Source organism: Natator depressus, chromosome 1, assembly GCF_965152275.1.
Source record: "Natator depressus isolate rNatDep1 chromosome 1, rNatDep2.hap1, whole genome shotgun sequence".
In the NCBI taxonomy this organism is placed as follows: Eukaryota; Metazoa; Chordata; order Testudines; family Cheloniidae; genus Natator; species Natator depressus.
In genome coordinates, this window is record NC_134234.1 from 145604585 (window position 1) to 145627644 (window position 23060).

Consider the following 23060-nt stretch of genomic DNA (forward strand, 5'->3'; position numbering starts at 1 on the left):
ATTTCAGATTGTTCTGCAAGGGCTGGTGTGAGTATAACGATATTCAGCGCTACATTTTGTAGTATCTCTAGGTATCTTGTGCCATTAGAGTGTTTGTAATTTAGCTAAATGTATTAATAAACTATTACAAATACAGACGTGTTCCTAAAGTGTGAGTGTTGCAAATGTGCACGTCAGGGTTCCCAACTAAACAGTAATTTTAATAATACTGGGTCTGATCTTGAGACGAGAACCTGTCAAACCTCAGAGTGATAACTGGGAATTCTTGACATAATCACTATAATTATATACAATTCATAGAGCTTCACAATGTGGTAGACGACCTTTGAATTGCGACATAAATGCCTAGAATTTGATTTTTAGATGTGGTCTCACTCTTCGGGCTGAAGCAAGGCATTGGCAGCCCCTGGAGGGCTGTGCGTGGGTGAAACATACTAACAGGAGCGAGCAATAATAAGGGAAAAACAATACCAGCCCAATGTCTCCCTGGAGCGTCAACAGATCTTTCTAACCCACTGTGTCAGAATGTGGCAATGCCTGTAGACAAACACTGAAGAAAGTAGGTAGAGACTTGGAGAGGGAAAGTACAAAGCCAAAGAGACGAGTGGGGGGGGGGGGGGGGGGGAGGAAGGATTAGAAATAATTCCAGCAATGTGGATTTTAAAGCTGCTTCACACAACAAAAATATTCATGGATTTAATTGAATTTTGTTTCCATTCAAGGTATAGTGGCCTATTCTGAATGAGTAGTGCTGGTATGCACTTTATGCCTTAGCTTAGCCCCACATATTACGAAACAACCCCTCTGTTAGACAGCTGAGGTTCCCAGCCCCTTCTCCCAAATCATGTGGGATTTCTAGGGGTGCTGCCCGTGGCATCCAGCCCCATGAGTACTTTGTTGAGGGGCATATGGACTACTAAGGAATAGACTAGACGGCATGCCACTCAGTGGAGCTCCATAAAGAGCAGATTACTGGAAAAGAAAGTCACTAAATAAATGCTGCACTTCCATTAGGATTAATAACATAATTGCGTGCTTTATTGAGATACACAGTAAAGCAGTATATAATACAATAGTAAGGCATATATTTGGTGAAATTTGATATGTTGTGAAAAATGCAGTAAAACTGAAGTTTATAAAAAAAATTAGTAAATGTTAGAGTGTTGGTGTTAAAACACAATATTTTATGATACCCAAGTAATAAACCAGTACTGAGTAACAATGAAATAACATGCCATATGATATTTATGTAGTCAGTTACAATGGTTATGTTTTACAGTTTAATACTTTGTGGTTATAAGGAACATGAAAGAATTCCCAAATTATGCTTAAAAAGCAGCAATAAAGCTCTCAACTTTTTAAATATTTTTAACAGACTCACTCCAAAACTAATGTCTAGAAAGTAAAAACCAACCAAAATAAAACCCTGATGAAAACAATTGTGCAAGCCATTTGCCTCTGATTTTTTAAAGAGGTCTAACTTACAAGCACAAAAGAAAGAAAGAAAAACAAATCCATTCCCTTATATCTTGATCTGAACTTTCCTGAAGAAATGCAATCAGAAGTAAACAGGGTACCCACTGTAAATAAAGCATTTAAAGAGCTCTTTATCATGAAAGTGATCTGGGTTTCTTTTTCTTTTTTTTTTCAATGTATTAGTAGTAAATGATGAGACCGGGTCACACAATGGACAAGTGGTGACAATGTAACATCTGTACGTAATTGTCAGGAACACCACAAAACCAAAGTGAGGTAGAAATAGCATGACTAGCCATGTTCAATGTTAACTAGCATTCAAAATAAAATAAAATCTCTCCCAACTTTTAATTACACTTCATACAAGAAGAGGTAACAGATTTTTACGCTTGCAAAGTAATGTGAGTAAGTCAGATGGTGTATTTCTAGGTGTTTTAAAAGGAAATTAAAAGCTGATAAAAGAAAATGAAATGGTAAAGCTTTTGCTAACAGCCCCTCACACCCCAACCTACCCTAAGGAGTTGCTGTTGAACCGTTTAATCTATTCTCTGTTCGCTCTCTCCCAAGTCATTGTGAATTGTGCGGTATTACTTGCAGAAAAAAATGGGGAGGAACTAAATACTGTGGCGGGGGGGGGGGGGGGAGAACCTTGTTTTGCTGATGAACACTTCATGGAATAGTGTGGCACCTTCAACCGCTTATCATATAGGAACAGTCGTAATTCCTTTACACTGCCCCCCAAAGCTTTCAACACGGTAACTCCTTGGAACGTTGCCACAAGGGGTTGAGACAGATATTGTGGATGTGTCTCCCCCCCCACAAAGGATTGGGTAACTTTATGATAATTAATAACATTGGTAGCTAGGCAATCTATGATGATGTATGAACAATCACTTCGTGCTTTTACGCAGAAGGGGATCAGCAATAGGGGTCAGTAAGGAATCTCCTTCCCTCCACACCCCACCTACAGCATCTCAGAAAGGTGGCATTATGGGGGGGGAGGAAGCATATCAAACTTCTGCCGAAGCATCATGTGCTGGCCGCTGCCAGAGGCAGGATACCGGACAATAAGGTCCAAAGGTTTAATCCGGTAAGGCAATTCCTATGTTTCTTTACTAACAACATTCAGGATTTTAGTCGGCAGAAGAAACGGCTGGAGTATAGGATTTACAATTTATTTTTGCAAGCTCTGAAGAGAGCATTGTCATGTAATGTGCTCTTTCATTTCATTATTGCAGACTAGCTGGATGATTCATATAATCCTTAATTTTATCTGGAAAGAGGTGGAAAAACTACCTCAGCTGGAAGTTAAGAAGATTTTTTTTAAGCCAACCTTCGTCAGACAAAAAACAACATGAAAGGTAAGTCAATTGTTTTGGTGTTGTTGCAGAAAATACTTGCTTTGATAAGCAGGGAAAAGAACACAGAACATGAATACATCTCTGGTATGGTCACAGAGCTGAAATGATACTAAATAAATGCACTGCCTCAATTTTTTTGTTTTTGTTTTTTTTTAAAGGGGGTTTCTATAAACAATTATTTTTTTATAAAGCACACTTTAGTTTACAATCTTTCTTTATAACTGTTATAAATGTTTTTAAACAACCCGAAATGCGTTCCATATAAAGAAATGGCAAGTTATTTAACTATCAAGATTTTACATGTAGTTTTCTTATAATTTTTGTACAATTGCATAGACGTGTAAAACCTGCCATTGTTAACAAAACAATAACAGACTTAGGAAACTACTGAAATCTACAGTATAGTACCACTACTCTTCACAAAAATATAGATTTGTTTTCTTGTAAACTCTTACAGTCTAATCCTCTTTGTTGTATGAATTTTATAAAAACCATGCGGGACGCCTGAAGTTGTAAAACATATCTTGCTATTCTAATGCCTTGTCATCAGTCATCACTGTAACTAAGGTTTCCATTGCTCTGCCCAAGTCATCTGCCATGTGGAAAAGGCTCCCTACATTGTGGCCTGAAAAACAAAAGGCAAAGAAAAGGACATTAATAACAGGGACAGAACAGTGAATTGTTATGAACATTATGTATAAGTGAAGCAGACACACATCACTCTCCATGTATATCTCTGCACAATTCCATGCGGAGTACAACATGGAATATTGTACCTAAAAATCCCCATCCTACAACACACATAAAAAGCCATTTGTGATAGCGTGACATTTATTGTTAGAAGAGCTCGGTGAATCTTGCAGAAAACGTCACAACCAATACTGGTTTGAATTTATACTGTAATGCGCTTTGGCAATGCTCCATGTGCTTGCTTTCCAAACACGTACAAGTGCTTGAGTTGCATTGGCATGAATATTCATGGAAAGCACATTTCAAAGTCACATGCATAAGTATCCACATAAACCGCATTTTAGATTTGCACATGTGTTAAATGGGTGCTGGAAGTGCTTGATCACTCATCCGATCAGTGAATAAAAAACAACCGAACCAATCATAACTTACACAGCTTGACTAGAGAATAATCCAAAATCAGTTAGGGTATGTCTGCTAATAAAACCGCGTGGCTGGCCTGTGCCAGCTGACTCGGCTTGGGCTGCAGCCTGAGCTCTGGGACCCTCCCACCTTTCAGGGTCCTAGAACTGAGGCTCTGGCTTGAGCCCAGAAGTCTACATTGCAATGAAACAGCCCCTTAGCCCGAGCCAGCTGGCATGGGCCAGCCGTGGGTGTTTAATTGCAGTGTAGACATACCTTTCAAAGCAATGTGAATTGGGCCCTAGTCTAAAACTGTTTTTGATCCAACTAAAGGATTAAGAACAATTCACAACTACATTCCCTGAATCCTTTTGAATAAATGTATTCAAGGAAACTGCCGTCTGGTTGTGGATACTCCACTAGCAGCAAAAGAAGCTACATTTAGCAGATAAATTATTTACTGTGGTTTATTTGCTCAGCTCTAGTCACTGGTATCGATGTGAGATCCTGAAATATTGTCACTTTTGGTTATACATCTCAGATGGTTTATGTCATTACTAGAGCTACTTTCATGGCATTTTAACTTTTTATTAACCAATAACTAGTTACTACTCTATATTAAAACCTTACAAAGATATGCTGAAATAGCATGAAGAGTCTGAGTCCCCGAGAACTTTGGTGGCGGAACGTCTGTTCAGAGAAGAGAGTTACAACAGCATGTGGAACACAGGAGCACCCAGAGTTGCTTGGCCCAGTCCGCAAAGTGCGAGGAGTCAGTCGAGGATAGGATAGGACCAGGACACTCAACACCTCACATCATCCTGGTCCCATCAACAAAGCTTCCTACCCTCTGGGTGAATTTCCCCACTGATGCAGCTGCCTCTCCTGACACAGGGGATACATTTTGCACTTCCCCACACAAGAGGAATAAATCTAACTCACAAAGACAAGGATACTAGGAGTTAAGATCAGACTCTTTCCTTAAACTGTTGTGCCTAAATATTACAGTATATAAATAATCATGCACGGTTGACATTTCTGCGGTACCAAGATGATAGAGCTGAATTAATTAAAACGTGTGGGACAGAAACTTTAAAGTAAATCATCTAAATTTTAAATTAATTTATTGTGTAAAGGAATGAGTTCCATGCTCATAAACGTGAGGGGCTAATATCACTTGCTTGAACCAATCATAACACAGCCAAGTATTTATGTAAACTTCCCCACACAATTCCAGCAATGTGCCTCTATCCTAACCTACGATACCTCAGCTACATTGCCATCCTGGGACTCCTGAGCAGATTCTACCAATGCTGCGGCTTTGGGATGTTCACAATGGCAGTTAGGAAGAGAATGTTAAATGTATTCTCATTGGTGATTTTTACTGAAATTAGATAAAGCATGAGAGAGAATGAAGTAGTGAGCAATCCCGCAAGATGTAAAGAGTCAGGATAAAATGAACAATTCACCCTCCTTTCCGTGTTCAGTCTCTCTCTCTTTCTCTCGTGAAAAAGACCAAAGGATGCTGCTCTATGCTGCGGATGGCAAAATACAAACTTTAGAACCAACAAAAAGTGGGATTAGCTGGCTCACATAATTGATAATTGGTATTAAGAGGCAGCTTTCAGCAGAAATTCAGCCTAAAAAGTGAAAGTCTGAGTAAGTAAAAAATGAGTAAAACACACCTTTTGAAATGAAGGTGCTTACATAAAAAGAATGGTAGCTGTCACTATGTGCTCCGCCTTTCTGACACATTTATATGTGTATGTATGGCATGGTAGAAAGGTTTTATTGGCATACATTTGGATTGACCTGCATAATCTGAAATAGTCCACTGAACACTTCAGTCCTGCAAGCTACTTTCAAACAGCCTCTACTTTAGTCTTTAAAGCACCTACCACAAAATTATTTCTTCACCCACATCTATTGCTCCCAAACCATGGACTCAGGAAAAAAGCAGGGGCCGAAAATTATAATGGCCAAACATCAATGAGTGGCAATATTAAAACTGTCCGTGATCCCAGAGTCACACTCAGCTATCTTGTGATCTGCTACTGCTAGAAACAATTCTGGGATTCCAGTTTTTCAAGTGATAGAACATCATTCATTTCTAGCCTTGGCAGACCAAGATATCCGACCTTAAAAATCCCCATTCCCTGGATTTATGGAAAGCTATTTTAGATCCTTTTTAGAAATGTTTAATATGTGTTCATGCTATTTTTTCTGTCATTCAGAACTCTGATAACTAACGCGACTGGTAACTGATTTTACAGGCAGAGGATGAGCAACAATAACATTAATAAAAATTAATAAGAAAATATTTTCCAAACTGTGACATAAGCAAACATAAAACTTAGCATAATGAATGAGTTATGCAAGCATCCAAAATGAGGGCCAATAAAACCTTTTTGCATCCAGACGCCACCTTGTATTCTATTATTATATCCAAATAGTATAACAATAGTGCAATAATTCTGCCTTTAAATTGCTGCTGCTGTACTTTTGGGATTATCACAACTACTCCCATGTGTTTGGAGCCAAGAGCAAGTTATGTAGGTCATCCCATATAAATGGCAACAACAAAAACTTTCTCCAGTATGGTAGATCATGACATTTTTTGTTGCGGCCACTCCATTATGCTAAGTTTCAGTGTTTGATCTCCCTGTGGTCCCCGCCCCCCACTTGCTCATATGGTATATTAGCCCTGAAAGTACATTAGAATTAGTGATGTGATTTCTGTGGGTGGAGATTAGCAACATCTACAAGAACAATAAAAAGTCACTTTACAGAGGAGTAGCCTGCAAATGTACAATCTGCCCTGTGCAAAGGAGGGCCTGTCACTGCCCAGCAAGCAGAGACTGTCCCCTGCCCTCACTTGTTCGGGATGGGGGAATAAGTTACTGCATATTTTTTCTGCATCACTACAGCTCATTCTTCCAGATCCTCTCACTCTCAGTGTCCCCTTGTTCGTGGGGGAAGGGTGGGGGTAGCCCTTGCTGTACTCGTCGGGGTGTTTATTCTCTCAAGACCAGAGGGATTTGAGAACAATACAAGCATGGCTTTCCTGGCCACATGTGCACTACATGTGTGTGTGTATGTCATCTTCTATAATGCCTATACCAGGAGGACTGTTGTTGTTACACTTCTGTTGTGTTCTTGTTTCCTGGAAGCACCTGAAAACAACATTTCTGTATTCCTTATTAAGATGCAGGAAAAAAGGGGGAAAAATGCTGGCCCAAAAAACATTTAATAAATGAAAACAGAACAGTCTAAACCAGGGTCTCACACAGGATTATTATTATTTTTAATATAACTGAGCTGTCAAAGACGTCATTAATTCCACTTTCATTTTTTTTTGTAACATCACATTAAAGACAAAAAAGTTTCTCAGTGCTAGTGGCTCTGCAAGGATGAAACAACATTGTTTAAAAACATCACAATGAGCTTCAAAATGTTACAGAGGAAAAAGAGACATGGAAAGTGTTAATTTAACCTAGTCTTGTACAAATGGAGTGAACAATAATACATGTGTATTTGCCTTGAAAGCAGGACAACAGTATATTTCTGTAGACACTAACTGCATCATTTCTAGTCACATACAGCATGATATGTACCGTATCTGCTTTAGAGGCTGTATTGGAATTAAGGCCCCAGGGGAGGACAAAGTAATTGAATATCAATCTTGCACTGCAGCTTGTTACAGAAATAAAAGTGCAGTGTTCACACTCTAAAGACAGGCCAGAAAGTAAATTAAAAAAACCCAACACAATAGTGTCTGTATTTTGGCAGTGCAAATGTCTAACACCCCCTGCCCCGCCCCCCATGCCACAACCCATGAACAATCCTCCCTGTTGGTGGGTCAGATTCTGACAGCCTTAGTCAGATTGAGTAGCTTTTTTAAATCAACGGGACTACTCACAGAATAAGGCACTACTTAACATGAGTAAGAGGAACACAATCTACTTGTGTTTTAATTGCAGTCTGGCTTCACACAAACTGACTGACATGTAAACCTTAAGCTACACTATAACTAGACAGAGAAATATTTTTTAGCATGCAGACTTCATGTATATGTGGTCTGAATAAGAGAAGCTAGCTCTCAATCCTGCAAATTGCTGAGCACCCTTAACTTCCGCTGAGTTGAAACAAGAGTTGAGGGTGCTGAACATTTCCTTGGAGGTGCTCAGTACTTTGTCGGATTAGGCCAGTGGATTTTCAGTATTTAGGAATCGCACACTCTCTAAAGCCAGGGCAGTGGCAGTTTTTTTTAAAGGCTATTTCTCACACACACACACGCGCTGCATTTTGTCTTTTTTAAATGATGTATGGAAATATAAACAAAGACAACGAAAATCAGCATCAAGGGCCTGTTCTGCTCAAATGGAGCCTAATCATCAGTTCTTAAGGGCCATTAATTAGCAGAATTGAATACCAAATCATTTTCATAGAATTTTTAAACAGGTGCAATCTGCTTGATGAAGTGTCAGATACTCCATTGATGAACAAGTTACTAAGCAAGCACCAGATATCTCCCTTGAGGAAAGGCTGATCTACAGTGAAGTGTTTAGTCACCAATATAGCTGTCCAGTGCAAATGGCTGTACACGTGCAGCTCACCCCAGGGAAGACTGTGCGAGTGCAAGTCACCATTTGCGCCAGTGTAGCACGGTCAGCCACAGTAGTGTAGCTACACTGGTGGCTAACCTCCCTCCCCCACGCCAGCCCCAGTGCAGACAGTCTGAGTATGGCTCTATCAGGCTCTCCCCATTGCAGGTAGAGTACATCCCAGAGTTTGGCCACCTTTCTAATTCCTGATTCATTCATTCTAAGCACCTTCCGTGCATAATTTCTGCAAGTTCATTTCACAGCTATCTGTGATTCCACTAAGATATAAAATATTCAGAAGCTCTTTCATAACCATTTCATTGGGCATTTCAACTTTGCACTCCTACGGGTATAATGTTTGAAGGAATAGCTTAACAATAAAAAAAGTTCCCTAGAAATACTGAAAAAGGTAATATGACAACACAGCACAAAACATTTTCACTCAAGTAATAGGCAGAGAAATACGAATTCTTAAACGTCAGAAAGCCATTTTTTCATCAAACCGATCATTTCTAAAGCACACAGCAAATACCTTTATATAATTGAATGCAGCACTGTGAAGTTGGTGGATGTTAGCAGCATTCCTTATTGTGCAAAACTGAATTTGCAAATTAAAAAAAAAAAGTGTGCGTTTTTCATACCTCTCAACCTTCAGTATTCGAAAAGAAAAACCTATTTACCTTGATTCTAGAAATATCTATAAAACAATTCTTCTTATGTACAGGAACAGGCCAATGACAGATTATGACTTCTGACCACGTGTGTCACATAACGACTTTATTTTAATATAGTCTCATCTTCTGTCATCCCCTGAGTTTCCATCTTTGTGGGGCGTGGAATTGAGGCACACTCCTGTTCTAACATTTTCCCCATTGAAAGTTGAGAGGCATTGTATATTAGAGCAGGCTTATGGCATGCACTCAGGAAAACAAAACAAAACAAAATAAAACCAAATAAGCTAAACAGCTGCCACACAAATGCCAGACACAGAGAGCAAGATGCCATGGCTTCTGTTTGTCACAGTGAGCCTGAATCTCACTAACCTCTCTTACTGGCTTTCCAGGGGCATTTCTTCCTTTAGTAACAGACAAAGGTAGCAGAAAGGAAAGAAAAACAAAACCACAAATAAATCAATAGTAGTTTATACTGACAAAGACTCTTCAGCCTCCACTTGGGAATTTAATACAGGCATAATATAATAATAAATCTAATTTTTTTTAATAAAGTGAAGGACTATAGTGCTTTTAACACCACTGGCAGTTGAGTGTTGATCAAATCAAGAGTAAATATAAAAATCCTTCCTTATTGCTTTTAACATAGTCAAGTATAGAAGTAGTTATGAAGTCTACTGAAATCAACCAAATAAAACCTTTCACTGAGGAGAGGAAGGCAGTGATGTTCTAAATCCATTTTTTAAGTGAGCAGTATGATTATATTGATTTCAAGTATTCCTACTAGCCAACATTCATGCTAAAATCTTCTCTCTCTGACTTCATAATTAATGCACTCGGACATTATGGAGTTTATTCTGCTCTGAATATCCTACTTTTGCACCTAAAGTATAAAGCTATCCGATTGCCACTCTAATGCATTCTTGTACACATGTTAAAGGATGAATATTTTGTGTAACATCAAGACATTGGTGTGCATTTTGGGAAGCTTACAAAGAGGCTGGGTGGCAAGAAAGGGAAGGAAAGGTGAACTTTTTCAAATGGAGATGAAGGAAAAAGAGTTTAGGAACTGATCAAGAATCAAGCAGGTTTCTTATAGACTTTAGAATGTAATGAAATATCAGAGAAATTAGGTGTGACTTTAACTTGCGTGACTGCCCTTTACTCAGGGGATCAAAGATCTTGTTCACAGGCCTTGGTATATATTTTTGCAGGGACAAAGTTCCCTTAAATGACACTCAAGCTCTCCATCAATATGTGGCACCCTGTCCTTCTCAACCACACAACTTCTGTCAATAAAATATGTACGTGACGAACTGTTCAACTCTTTACATTATCACTGCTATGTTGTTGTTGCAGTAAATTCCAGAGGCATCAGTCACAACCAGGGCCCCAGTCGTGCCATGTAAAATCATACATGAAGGTATGGGCCCCCAAACCACTTACAAGCTAAAACTTGCAAAGACTTAGGGTATGTCTATACTACCCGCCAGATCGGCGGGCAGCCATCGATCCAGCAGGGGTCGATTTATCGCGTCCTAGACGTGATAAATCGACCCCCGAGCTCTCTCCAGTCGACTCTGGTACTCCACCAGGGCGAGAGGTGCAGGCGGAGTCGACGGGGGAGCATCAGCAGTCGACTCACCGCAGTGAAGACACCATGGTGAATAGATCTAAGTACGTCAATTTCAGCTACGTTATTCACGTAGCTGAAGTTGCGTAACTTAGATAGATTCCCCCCTCTCATCCCCCCCCTCAGTGTAGACCAGGCCTAATGCATGTGTTTAACTTTATGGACTGTGTTTAGTCCCACTGAAGTCAATAGGACTACTCGAGGGTGTAAAATTAAGCACATAAATGGGGTCTTTGCCGGACTGAAGCCTAAAATATTAATTGTGTCACCTAAAGAATAAAAGGGAAAAAGTCAAAAAGTAAAATAAAACAACAGCACCCTTAATGACATAAGCTTGGATTCTTCTGGACATTTTCTGAGAAACAGTAAAACTCAGATCACTCCCAAATAGCATGCCAAATTCTAGTCTGTCTTCTCAGCAGTCATTCTAAAAACTAACGGGTACACACTTTGTTTTCAAAAATAAAGGGAGAAAGAATTTTGTTAAGAATTATGTTAAGCTGAGTTTGTAACTAATAGTCTTATAGTGCAGATTTACATTTTTATGTGCAACAAGGCAAGTTATTGGCTTACCATAGTTTAAGACACTTTCCCCATCCCACCTCCAAAATAAAATAAAGTAAAATTCTTGCCTTGAAAAATGTTTTCAAACAGTATTAATATCCAGAGAACACCTTTTTGCACTTCATGTGAAATTCATTAATATATTCTCAAGCAATTTCATCATGGCCTGATTATGTATTCAAAAGGTGGAAAGCAACCTCAGGTCCCACAGAAGAAACAGTGACAGAGGCTCGGCCAGTACTGCACTGTGCCACCATCAGGGATTCAAGTATTGGAAAGACCTCAGGAATCTCGCTCCCTGGGGCTAACTGAACCACAGGTGTCATAGGGAAGGTTCAGCACCTGGCATCTTCCTGGATGCTGGCTGGAGTGGGCAGAAGCACCCCTTTCCTGATCTGAGCTAGCTGTGAGATTCATTGTTTATGGTGGCTGAGAGAGTTCTTCCACTGATTCTGTAAAACGTGGAAAGGAGAGTTTGAACAATGATGCCAGTTTTTTGCGGACAAAATACAAACAATTATAGGATACATTTTCAGTGCTGGAAGTAGGGATTTAGCTGCACAACTTATCAGTATTCAAGCATAGCTAATGCACTGCTGAAAGAGTGTGTGTGTGTACATAAAAGTGGGATAAAAAAATAAAAGCAGACTTGCAAATGATAAATCCATTTTTGATTTATTGCCCTGAGCTCACCATAATTCTTCTAAGTAAGCCATGCTAGGCTTTTTTATTAAATGGTATCTTGACAAATTAATAATGCTGAATTTTGACCCCCAAAAATCATTGTAATTTACAACTGGGTTTATGTTCTTCTAAGTACTTATATGACTCTTTTCACCTTACCATCTAAGCCCCTGACTGTGCACCATTGAAGTCCACAGAAACTCTGCCACTGAGTTCAGTGGGCTCAGAAGAATGTTCTTTTATGGTTCATTCATAAGCAGCATTTGCAAACCTTAGCTACAAAAAATACATTGTGGCTCACAATGAGATTTTGTTTTAAGTAGATGCAGTTCTACTGACTTCAGTGGAGTTTCATCTGCTAAACAGAGGACTGAACTTGGCCCTTATTTTTTAAAATCGCATATTGCTGCTGCTTCTTTATAAAGCCAAGATCTCTATCTAGTGTAAATAAACTCCTTGAAGACTGTGTAATTTGTGCACAAGTATAGTGTGAAAAACATTTTCCTCTGTGGCCCATTATCTAGCACAGCTAAATAAACCACTGAGGTGGTATTTAATAGTACATTTCCTCTAAATGTCAGACCTCTGGCTTTGACATCTGTTTTGAGTTAGCATAGCAGCTGTCTGAGGCAGCTGCAGCAGCTGTGAATTTGCTGTGAGCAGCACAGCAATGGGAACATGGATGGGAAACCTCAGATTAAAAGGAAAGGAAAATTCCTTAAGGACAGCAATCATCAGGTACTCAGCAGAAATTCCCCCTGCAGATATTAAACTGTTTTTAGCACCAACCTTTGGCTCTTCAAGGAGCACAGAGTTCTTTCTGTACTGTTTAAAAGCTGCTGAAAGGTTAAATTAAGAAAGAAAAAGTTATAAAAAACTATACAGGGACATCACCTATTTTTCCCAAGATCTACTTATTGAGACCTGAGCTATGAGACAGAAATATCCAGAACACAAGTCCTGCTAATAATGGGAGACTTTAAACTACCCAGGCATCTGTTAGAAATGTAATGTAGCAAAACACAAAATTTCCAATAAATTCTCAGTGTACTGGGGACAATTTTTTGTTTCAGAAAGCGGAGGAAGTAACCAGAGGGACAGTTATTTTAGACTTCATTATGACCAACAGAGAAGAATTGGTAACAAATCTGAAGGTGGAACAAATTATTAAACAATCCATTTGTAAGCACCAGGAGAATAATAAGGTTATAAGGAATTGTCAGCATGGATTTGTCAAGAACAAATCATGCCAAACCAACCTAATATCCTTCTTGGACAAGGTTACTGGCTCAGTGGATACAGGGGAAACAGTAGATGTGAAATATCTTGGTTTTAGCAAGGCTTTTGACCACAGTCCCACATGACACTCTCATGAACACACTAGGGAAATGTGGTCTAGATGAAAACATTATAATGTGGGTGTACAATTGGTTGAAAGACTGTACTGAAAGAATAGTTAACAATGGTTCACCGACTGAGAAGGCATATCATGTGGGATACCTTCTGCAAAGGTCAGTCCTGTGTCCATCACTATTCAATATTTTCATTAATAACTTGGATAATGGAATGGAGATATGCTTATAAAATCTGCAGACGACACCAAGCCGGGAGGGGTTACAAGCGCTTGGGACAACATGATTAGAATTCAAAATGACCGTGAAAAATTTGACAATTGATCTGAATTCAACAAGATGAAATTCAGTAAAGACAATTGCAAAGTGCTTCACTTAGGAAGGAAAAATCAAGTGCACAACAACAAAATGGGAAATGACTGGCTAGGTGATAATTCTGGTGAAAAGGATTTGGGGGTTATAGTGGATCACAAACTGAATACGAGTCAACAATGTGATACAGCTGCAAACAAGGCTAATATTCTGGGGTGAATTAACAGACATGTCATTGTCCCATTCTACTTGGCACTGGTGAGGCCTCAGCTGGAGTAGTCTGTCCAATTTTGGGTGCCACACTTTAAGAAAGATGTGGACAAACTGGAGAGAGTCCAGAGCAGAGCAACAAAAATGATAAAAGGTTTAGAAAACCTGACCTGTAAGTAAGGCAAGATTTAAAACAAAAACGGGACATACATTAATCTTGAGAAAAGATGACTATGGGGGGACCTGATAACAGTCTAGAAATATGTTATGGGCTTTTATAAAGTGGATGGTAATCAACTCTTCTCCATGTCCACTGAAGGAAGGACAAGAAGTAATGGGCTTAATCTGCGGCAAGGGAGATTCAGATTAGATATTAAGAAAAACTCTCTAACTACAAGGGTAGTTAAGCTCTGGAACAGGCTTCCAAGGAAGGTTGCAGAATCGCCATCATTGAAGGTTTTTAAAAACAAGTTGGACAAATATCTGTCAGGGATGATCTAGGTTTACTTGGTGCCGCCACAGCACAAGGGGCTGGATTTGATGACTTCTCAGGGTCCCTTCCAACCATGGCACCCTTCCAGCTCTCCATTTCTATGATTGTATGCTTAGTTTTCTACATGTTGCAAGACTTCCTTTACAACAAAGGTGCTAAAATTTATTCAAAATAAATGCTACCAAGTTCTGATGCTCTTTTTAATACACCTGCTCACAATCATAGAAGTTAGAGATGGAAAAGTCATATTAAATCACCAGCCCAACTCCCTGCCAGGGGATTTGTCCGTTATACATTTTATCATTTAAATTTCTGTTTTGGAAGTCACAAATACAATCTTTCTGTTGGGAAGTTATTTCAGAGCCTCATAGGAGCTCATTCTTAGGACACTTTTCCTGATATTTAGACTAAATTTTCCATTTTTAAACTTCACCCATGATTTTAACTGATACCTCCATGCAACCCACTACATAAATTTGCCCCCTCCTTTGTGTTAAGAAAATTAATGTATTCCTAGACTGACAAGGTGGATGAGGTAATATCTTTTATTGGACCAACTTCTGTTGGTGACAGGGACACACAAGCTTTTGAGTCACACAGCGCTCTTCCTCAGGTGTGAGAAAGGTACACCCGTGGGTTACAGCAAAATGCAAGGTGGAAGGGATTGTTTAGCATAAGTAGTTGGAACATATTGTAAAGGACCATTCAAGGTAGAGTGGACTGTTAACACCTCTGCAGTGATAAGACAAAAAGACAGAATTCATGGGCCTGTGTACCACATGTTGTGATAGGCATGTGGGGGAGGGATAGCTCAGTGGTTTGAGCATTGGCCAGGATTGTGAGTTCAATCCTTGAGGGGGCCATTTAGGGATCTGGGGCAAATAGTGGGGATTGGTCCTGCTTTGAGCAGGGGGTTGGACTAGATGACCTCCTGAGGTCCCTTTCAACCCTGATATTCTATGATCCATGGATTTTGAAAGGTGTTTTGTGGGGAGCGTTAGTCATTGTAGCAGGGGAGATATGTCTGCAGGTTGTGTCATACAGGAAAATGTTTTGTTTACTAAAACACTAATTAATATACTACAAATTACAGCACATCGCTGCTTGCAATAGGTTCTGTACAGCATTTATATACTGTCAGCTTTATTAATTAAGTTTTGTATACATTTTATAGGAAAAAAAATAAAATTAAAAACCCTTTTTACTCTCCATCAGCACAGAGTGGAATCTGAAATAGTGTGGTAATTTCCTTTTTTAAGTACAGGAAAATAACTGCTGCAGCTTAAACAACACATTAATTGTTGACTTTTGAATTGTGACCACTGTATTCCAAACATGCCTGTATTTTCAAAATGAACTTTATTCTTCAATTGCCATCAACTCTGATGAGGAAGTTTGCTACAATGAACAAGGGCTGCAGTGGTAAAACTTGGGTTAGGCTCATAAATTAATAGGTCGGACACACAGATATTTTTGGAGTGCTGAGTACTCACAAATGCCAAGGAAATCAATCTGAGCTACAGATCCCCAGCATCTTTGAAAATACGGGCACTCTTTTTAGGTGCCTAAACATGGATTTAGAAGCTAGTGTCTTTAACAGGCTCTCTGTCTTTATGGTGGGTACATCATAGGTGCAATCTGGGGATGGATATAGTGCACACATCTGTTCACCATGTTAAGGAGATCAACTCAGGTGAAAGTATTTTGCAGCAGATTTTCTTGGATAACATTTTTTCTATATGATTTTTCTATATGATTTCCATTATCCATTTTTCCATTCAATTCTCCAACCTCCCTTCGCTTTCTACTGTTTGTGGCGGCCCGATTGAGGGTTATTGGTTATGGTTCGCATGGCAGAGGTCATTGCTTGGGATGAACAGGCAGGCACATCACCCTTTGGAGAAGGCACTTGGTGTGAAATTCATCTCCCTGTGCAAATGGTGTGCACAAAGCCTAGGTACATCCACAAAATAAGGCAAAAGTGGGACTTCGGGTGGCATATAAGACTTATGGGGCTTCTCCACAGCAGGTGAATGTCAACCACTGTAGCTACTGTCCAACAATCATTCCATCTCCTATCCTGAATACAAGCAATTCTCTTGGCAGCAGAATGTTTTATTCTCGCTCTGAAAAGACCTTTTCTTAAATAAAAAGCTTTAAAAACCATAATTCAAATAATGTGTGTGCTTATCTTCAGCAAACAAAGGGAGCAAACTTTAATAAAAACACGAAAATTGAAAGAGGTGCTGTTTCTACACACACACACACTCTGTACAAACTAGCAGCCAGCTTATTTTGTCTCACTTTGAACTCGAACAGCGTGAGTTCGAAAGTTTTGACTCCAACTCTAATGTTATTGGGTTCGCAATCTTCTTAGAAAGAAGAAGAGAGAATAAAATACAATGAAACATAGGTCAAAAAAATACAGCAGAGAACAGACAGATTGAAAACCACAGAGGGACTGTGAAAAAAGGAACCAAGGGAAAGGAAAAAGAGGAAATTCTAAGAAAAAACAGATATAGAGTGTGTATTGTTAATAGGGCACTCACTAAGCTAGGTTAGAATTTTGTGGAGGTTATGTCATGTCCCTTATATACAACATAGCTTCTTTTTTGCTAGTCTTAAAAGAAAACCAACTGAATAATCTTGAGCAAAAAAATAGAGAGACAGAAGTAGTTTCTCTCTCTCTCACACACACACATCTACTTATACACATGTACTTGTACAGCAGAACTTCAGAGTTACGAACACCAGAGCTACAAACTGATCAGTCAACCACAAACCGCATTTGGAACCAGAAGTATGCAATCAGGCAGCAGCAGAGAAGAAGAGAAAGCAAATACAGGACAGTACTGTGTTAAACGTAAACTACTAAAAAATAAAGGGAAAGCAGCATTTTTCTTCTGCATAGTAAGGTTTCAAAGCTGTATTAAGTCAATGTTCACTTGTAAACTTTTGAAAGAACAACCATAATGTTTGGTTCAGAGTTATGAACATTTCGGAGTTACGTAAAACCTCCATTCCTGAGGCGTTCATAACTCTGAGGTTCTACTGTATATTATATTGTGTGGTCTTTAAGGAATGTATACCACCTCTTAACTGCGGATATAGTCTTCTGGGTTACTGAAGCTTACCTCTTGTACTTGGGAAGGAATTGTTAAGCTGTTCCATCACCTCCTCCAACCCTGTGCTTGTGTCCTGGGGAGGGCTGAGCAGGTCATCCTCGCCTTAAAAACAAATCCAAACCACGGCATTTATGTCACTGCAAAACCATCTGGTAAACATATCATTGTGGTACTTTTCTTTCATGTACCTTATGGAGGCTGTACACTTGAAATAAATCCTCCTGGCTAATATCCAGTCTAAATTTTAAGGGTTAATTTTGTCACCAGATGTTATATGCTTTCCATTTTAATGAAGCTGTGTAAAATCAGGCAAATCTGCATCTTAAACTTTAATTCATTAAACGAATGCCAGGATTACTTGATCTGGGGAAAATGTCTGCTAAGAGGAGGGAGTTCATATAAATTACGGTCCTTGTTTCAGTTTTCCTCATTCCATTACTGGTACCAATTTTTGCTGTTGTGAGCAGTGCTGTTTGAGCAGCTCTCTGATGCTGTTGGCTTCATGTTAGGAATGCTTTGCCTAGCAGAGTAAATCTGCATCAACATTAATATTTCTGACAGTTTAATTGCATCAGATTGGTGCTCCAGGAACACTCAACTGGACTGTGAAAGATTTTAAAAACAGTTCAAACAAAGCAAAATCCATATGTCCCTTTGAATGATTCCTATAATCTGATTATAAGGCAGAAGTTTACTGGGAAGTTCAGAACATTTCATCTTTACAGGTATTTTTATATTTTCAAATAATCAAATGCCATCTGCCCAATTGTACAGGAAAGGGTAATTTTGCTTAGTTTTTAATCTGAAGCCTAATAGCAATAAAGTGCTTAAAAAGCAGAGTTTCTAAAAGGAGAATACACCTGGAGGTTCTCTATGAGCGAGATTCTCTCTTATTTGTCTAATCCCCATTAAGACACAAAAGCTGCTTTGCCATCTGTAATAACCCAAGCAGAGATGCATCAGCATTTTGAAAATTATTTGAGCCTTTGTCCCATTGCACAGTCCTCTATTATTAGTGTAGAATACACCTGGCATCTTACCTCACTGGACCTGAAAAAGCAACGCCACCTAAAGAATATTAATGCTACCGACCCTCCCCCCTATTTTTGATTCTCCATGTCAGTGAAATCTCTACTACAAGGACACAACAAAATCCAAGGCTTATAGCACTGCTTCTGTCAGCCTTAGTATGCATCTCCGCTTTGGACCAGAAGGCTGTGGATTCAAGTCTTACGGCAGGAAGTATTTTCATACAAAATTTTGCCCCATTAGAGGTGTTGTCCTTTGAAAACTTAACAAAGCCAGAGTCACTTTTCCAGCCTCTGATGGATGTCAAGGTGGAAATTCAGAGCCAGATTTTGCCACGACTCAGGCTGAATACTTGAATCAGCCTGGATAAAGAAGGCAGAATCTGGCCCTAAAGATCCAAATATATATTTTCACAGAATAGGGAATAATCCTACTGTGTTCTGGCTAACATTAATCACCTGAGTAAGGACAAGCACTAATGTCCAAAGTGGTATTGTTAAGCACAGATACAAGTTTAGCTGTATATGCCCCAAAGGTCAATATATGTTTATTTACAACATATTCACTGCTCCTATCTTAATGCTAAGTGCCTAAAATTTACTTTTAACTTGTGGTTAAATATAGTTTAAATTGTATTTAAATAAAATAGTGAAACTGGACATCATACAAGCAGCCTCCAACAACAACTAAAAGACTTCCTCTGTATTGCTTTCATTAATACAAACTACACTGCCCCAACCAGCCTTCCTCACCCCCTTCACTAGGTCCAATCCACTCCCAATTCCCATAAAAGGTATGGGGGGAAGAGTTAGCTCTTACAGTGTGTTCTGAAGGTCCCTAAGTCTGCGCTATGGTGCACTAAATTGAGAAGCGAGTCCCATAGCCAAGTACCCCTCACCAAAACCTATTTTCTCGCCAGGTGTCTCTCATACTCAGGAGGAAACTGTTAGATCAAGAACCTTAGATGGCCCAAGCGCTGCAATACTGATTGGGGGAGTTTGAAAGGCAAAACCAACACCTTAAGACTTACCCAGGAATCAGCTGATAGCCAGTGCAGATCAAGGAGCACTGGCGTAATGTGCTTTGTTTGCAAAACTACTTAGTGAGTAGGTTGCTGCATGACTTTTCCATATGTTTTAACAGTGTAGCTCCATGGAGAGCACATTGCAGTAATCGAACCTTGAGATTACAGTGACCTGAATAACCGTAGCAGAGTCTACTCCCCACAAGAGAAGGCTTCCTTACCAAAAGGAGATGGTAAGAAACGACTACTACCAAACTCAATGTTCTTTAGAGAGCTTTGGAATACACTCTTTGCATGACAAAGATTTAAAACTACACTCTGATCTAGGCTATAGAGGATTCCCCCCTTCAGCACTCTGAAGTGGACAGACCTATTGCCTCCAAGCTTTTGGGCTTAGAGAGCAACATATGACAAACTGTAACAGTGAGAAGTGCTGCACATTAGCATAGCTAAAAAGATCCTATGTGATCTTTGTTCCACGGTACTGGAATGCTGCTTCCCTGTGACGTCTCATTATGATTACACTGAAATCAATTAAACGTCTTACTGTCCTCCTACATTTTTGTCTCAGAAAACTAATTTAGGTCTAACAAATTATTTTAAATGGGCGTCATCTTTAGCAGGATGCACAATGAGAATCCATTTACTGTATGTTTGGCCTAACTAATGACACAACAAAGATCTATACATTTGTTAATAAGAAGGCTGGTAACTGCTGACTTTCTGGTTTTTACATATCTTTAAGTAATAGATTTTATGCAAAAAGGGAAAACACATAGAAAGAAGTAGTTAAATGGCCATGAAATGATTAAGCTCATCACAATTCATTTCTTCAGACACTAATATAAACCATATTAGTATGTCTGTAAAAATTTGTGTATATAGTGCAGGGTAACTAAAGTAAGAAGCAAACAAGCAATTTCAGTAATAACTTCTCTCCCTCCCCCCGCCTTTGCTCATTACTGTACTCTCCTCTCACCCCTAGTTTTAACTTTAAGATCACTTCAGCACTACACAGTCTCTCAAAGGTACATTACTCCACACTGGTTATTGTAGGAAGTCCCTACCTAATCAATTTTGTTGCCCCAGTCATGCATATGATGATGGTAGCATTACCACTCACAAGGTAGCAGAAGTCGTCCAATATGGGGGTAAATTTGCCACCTCCATTTAATTTAAGACTGACAACACGTTCTATAAACACACACACACACACCTCTGCATCTGAATGAAATTATGTTTTACAGTGTGATACAGGAAAACATTAAATTCGCCCATTTTTTAAAAAAAGAAAAATCAGCTTACTGCATATTAGTTATCTGTACAACTCAGAATATTTCCAATAGGCTTAAAATTGTTTCTTTTGTGAAGCTATTAGTACTTTGAGGTCATCAAATTAAATCATCTTATTGAAGAATACATTGCTAAAGCTTATGCTCAAATAAATTTGTTAGTCTCTAAGGTGCCACAAGTACTCCTTTTCTTTTTGCTTTACTTAAAAGTAATTCCTGGTTACTGGGTGTGACCTGGAGAGACAGACCCCCGTAGAAACCTGTCAGGGTCTCCATGTCAAAGGCTGATGACTGCCTGGCAAGATAGATATGCATATAACCAGCTGATTCTTTTCAAGATATGTTTTCTCTGTAATACTTTTGTTCTGAATAAATAATACTTTGCTTTATGAAATCTGGCTGGTCATTGGTTAACCCTGTCACAACCCTTGGGAAAGAACAGGGTAGCAGGTGCTGAACTAAACTCAGCTATGCTCAGGTGATCACAGTGAACTACAGGAAACTGCAGCCTTAATCTCCATTTTGGAAGAAGTGGATTGCAGGATCCTGTCCGGAGGAAGGTGATGACTAGACGCCTGAAGCCTAAGTGGCGTGTCCTCAAGGAGGCCATGAAGGGTCCGAGGTGCAGTTACCTCAGGAACCATGACATTGGGTAATAAATATCTATCAGACAGGAAACTACAGCAGAAATGTTACCAAAACAAAAATACCAACCATTATTCATTGAAGACTGTTGCTGAATAAACCTTTCTCCACAACCAATCTGTGATTTACCATCATAAATATATTTATAAAAGCTACGAGGTGGGTGTTCCTTGTTAGTGGCCTCTCACTCAGTTCTATTTATCTGAGCAATGATACATTAAAATAAGATCACATCAATTAACCATGTGAGATGGCTGATCATTTTTTAAAATCACTTAGTCATAAGTAAGACTGTGTCCGTGTAAATCAGATTCGATCAAATTTATTAGCTTAGAGGTTATCTGAACGGCTTGCTTTAGCTTTTTCTTGGTACCTGTTTTTCAAATACAAGCCCTGATGGAACTTTCTGTTTGATGTCAAAATATCTGTGACGCTGCACCATGGTTAAATACAAAAGCCTACATCATGATATACAATGGAGAAATAGCCAGCTAAAGTCAATGCCCACTGCAAATACCCACTGTTGTTTGTATTAACAACTGAATAAAATCTTTACTATCCTTAGTTAATTTTTTGGAGTCCGACACTGTAAAATATAAATATAAATCTCTCATGACAGTTTGAACATTGTCATCTTACCCATGGTTTCTGAAGTCTGGCTGCCGACTACGCGGAGAAGCATTGGCTGACTGCTATCTGACCTCTGTAAGGAGGTAGAAGGAGAAGATAGTGTTGTACCATTCACCTTGGAATTTGCCTGGGGCTGAGACAGCAGAATAAAACAAGGTGGTTATTCACAGCTGAACACATTTGAGCAAATTTTTCTATTTCCATATTTTGTACCTATTCCACAATGGTTACACAGCAATTTTATTCAATACATTTCAATGGGCTATGGATCCAAATTCTAAATTAAAAAAGATACTGCATTGCGTTCACACACCAGTAAGCGTATCTTACCACTTGCAATCTACAGTAAGATCAAGTTCCTCTCGCTGACTACACTTCACAGATATCACTTCGTGATGTGCTACAGTTATTGATAACATCTCAAACTCTGCTTTGGAAAAATCGTTCTTTAGCTTTCCAAAGGGAAAGCCCAAGGACTTACCTGTTCCAGCAGCTGCCTCAGCCTGTGCAGCTGTGACTCCAGCTGCTTGTTGTGATCCTCCAGAATCTGCATCCTGGCTTCCAGGCGGCCCTTGTGCTGTCGAAGCAGCTTGGCTTCTGCAATGAGCTCAGCATCACGAGGACTCTGGGGGGAGATGGGCATCATCTCAGGTGGGGATGGCAGTGGAGAGAGTCCTTTGTGATCATGCTGTTGCTTCAATCGGTCGTATTCAGCCTGCAGGTTTCTGTTAATGTCAAAAAAAGGAAAGCCTTGCCTTTACAAAGTAGACTAATACAACATATTCCATACCCTGGCTATAGCAGTCAGAATGCACATCACACATATAATTATTAGGAATAGGCACAGTTTGGGATTTAAGCCC

The 23060-nt window shown here is 39.3% G+C and overlaps 1 protein-coding gene across 10 annotated transcripts in view; it reads right to left on the reverse strand.

Moving 5' to 3' along the window:
• Window positions 1-1036: 1036 nt before the first annotated feature.
• The window catches only part of DMD (dystrophin), a 1886383-nt gene continuing 1864359 nt past the window's right edge, over window positions 1037-23060 (reverse strand). For 6 of the 10 annotated variants that reach the window (XM_074968560.1, XM_074968534.1, XM_074968525.1 and 3 more), the window contains 4 exons: window positions 22679-22922; window positions 22207-22330; window positions 17587-17679; window positions 1037-3462 (listed from right to left, as the gene is read on the reverse strand). In XM_074968560.1, the coding sequence (XP_074824661.1) occupies window positions 3365-3462; window positions 17587-17679; window positions 22207-22330; window positions 22679-22922 (559 nt within the window). In that variant the 3' untranslated portion in view covers window positions 1037-3364. Of the gene's footprint in view, window positions 3463-9576; window positions 9609-17586; window positions 17680-22206; window positions 22331-22678; window positions 22923-23060 lie in introns of all 10 variants that reach the window. The other 4 variants (XM_074968543.1, XM_074968602.1, XM_074968593.1 and 1 more) reach the window with 2 other exon arrangements.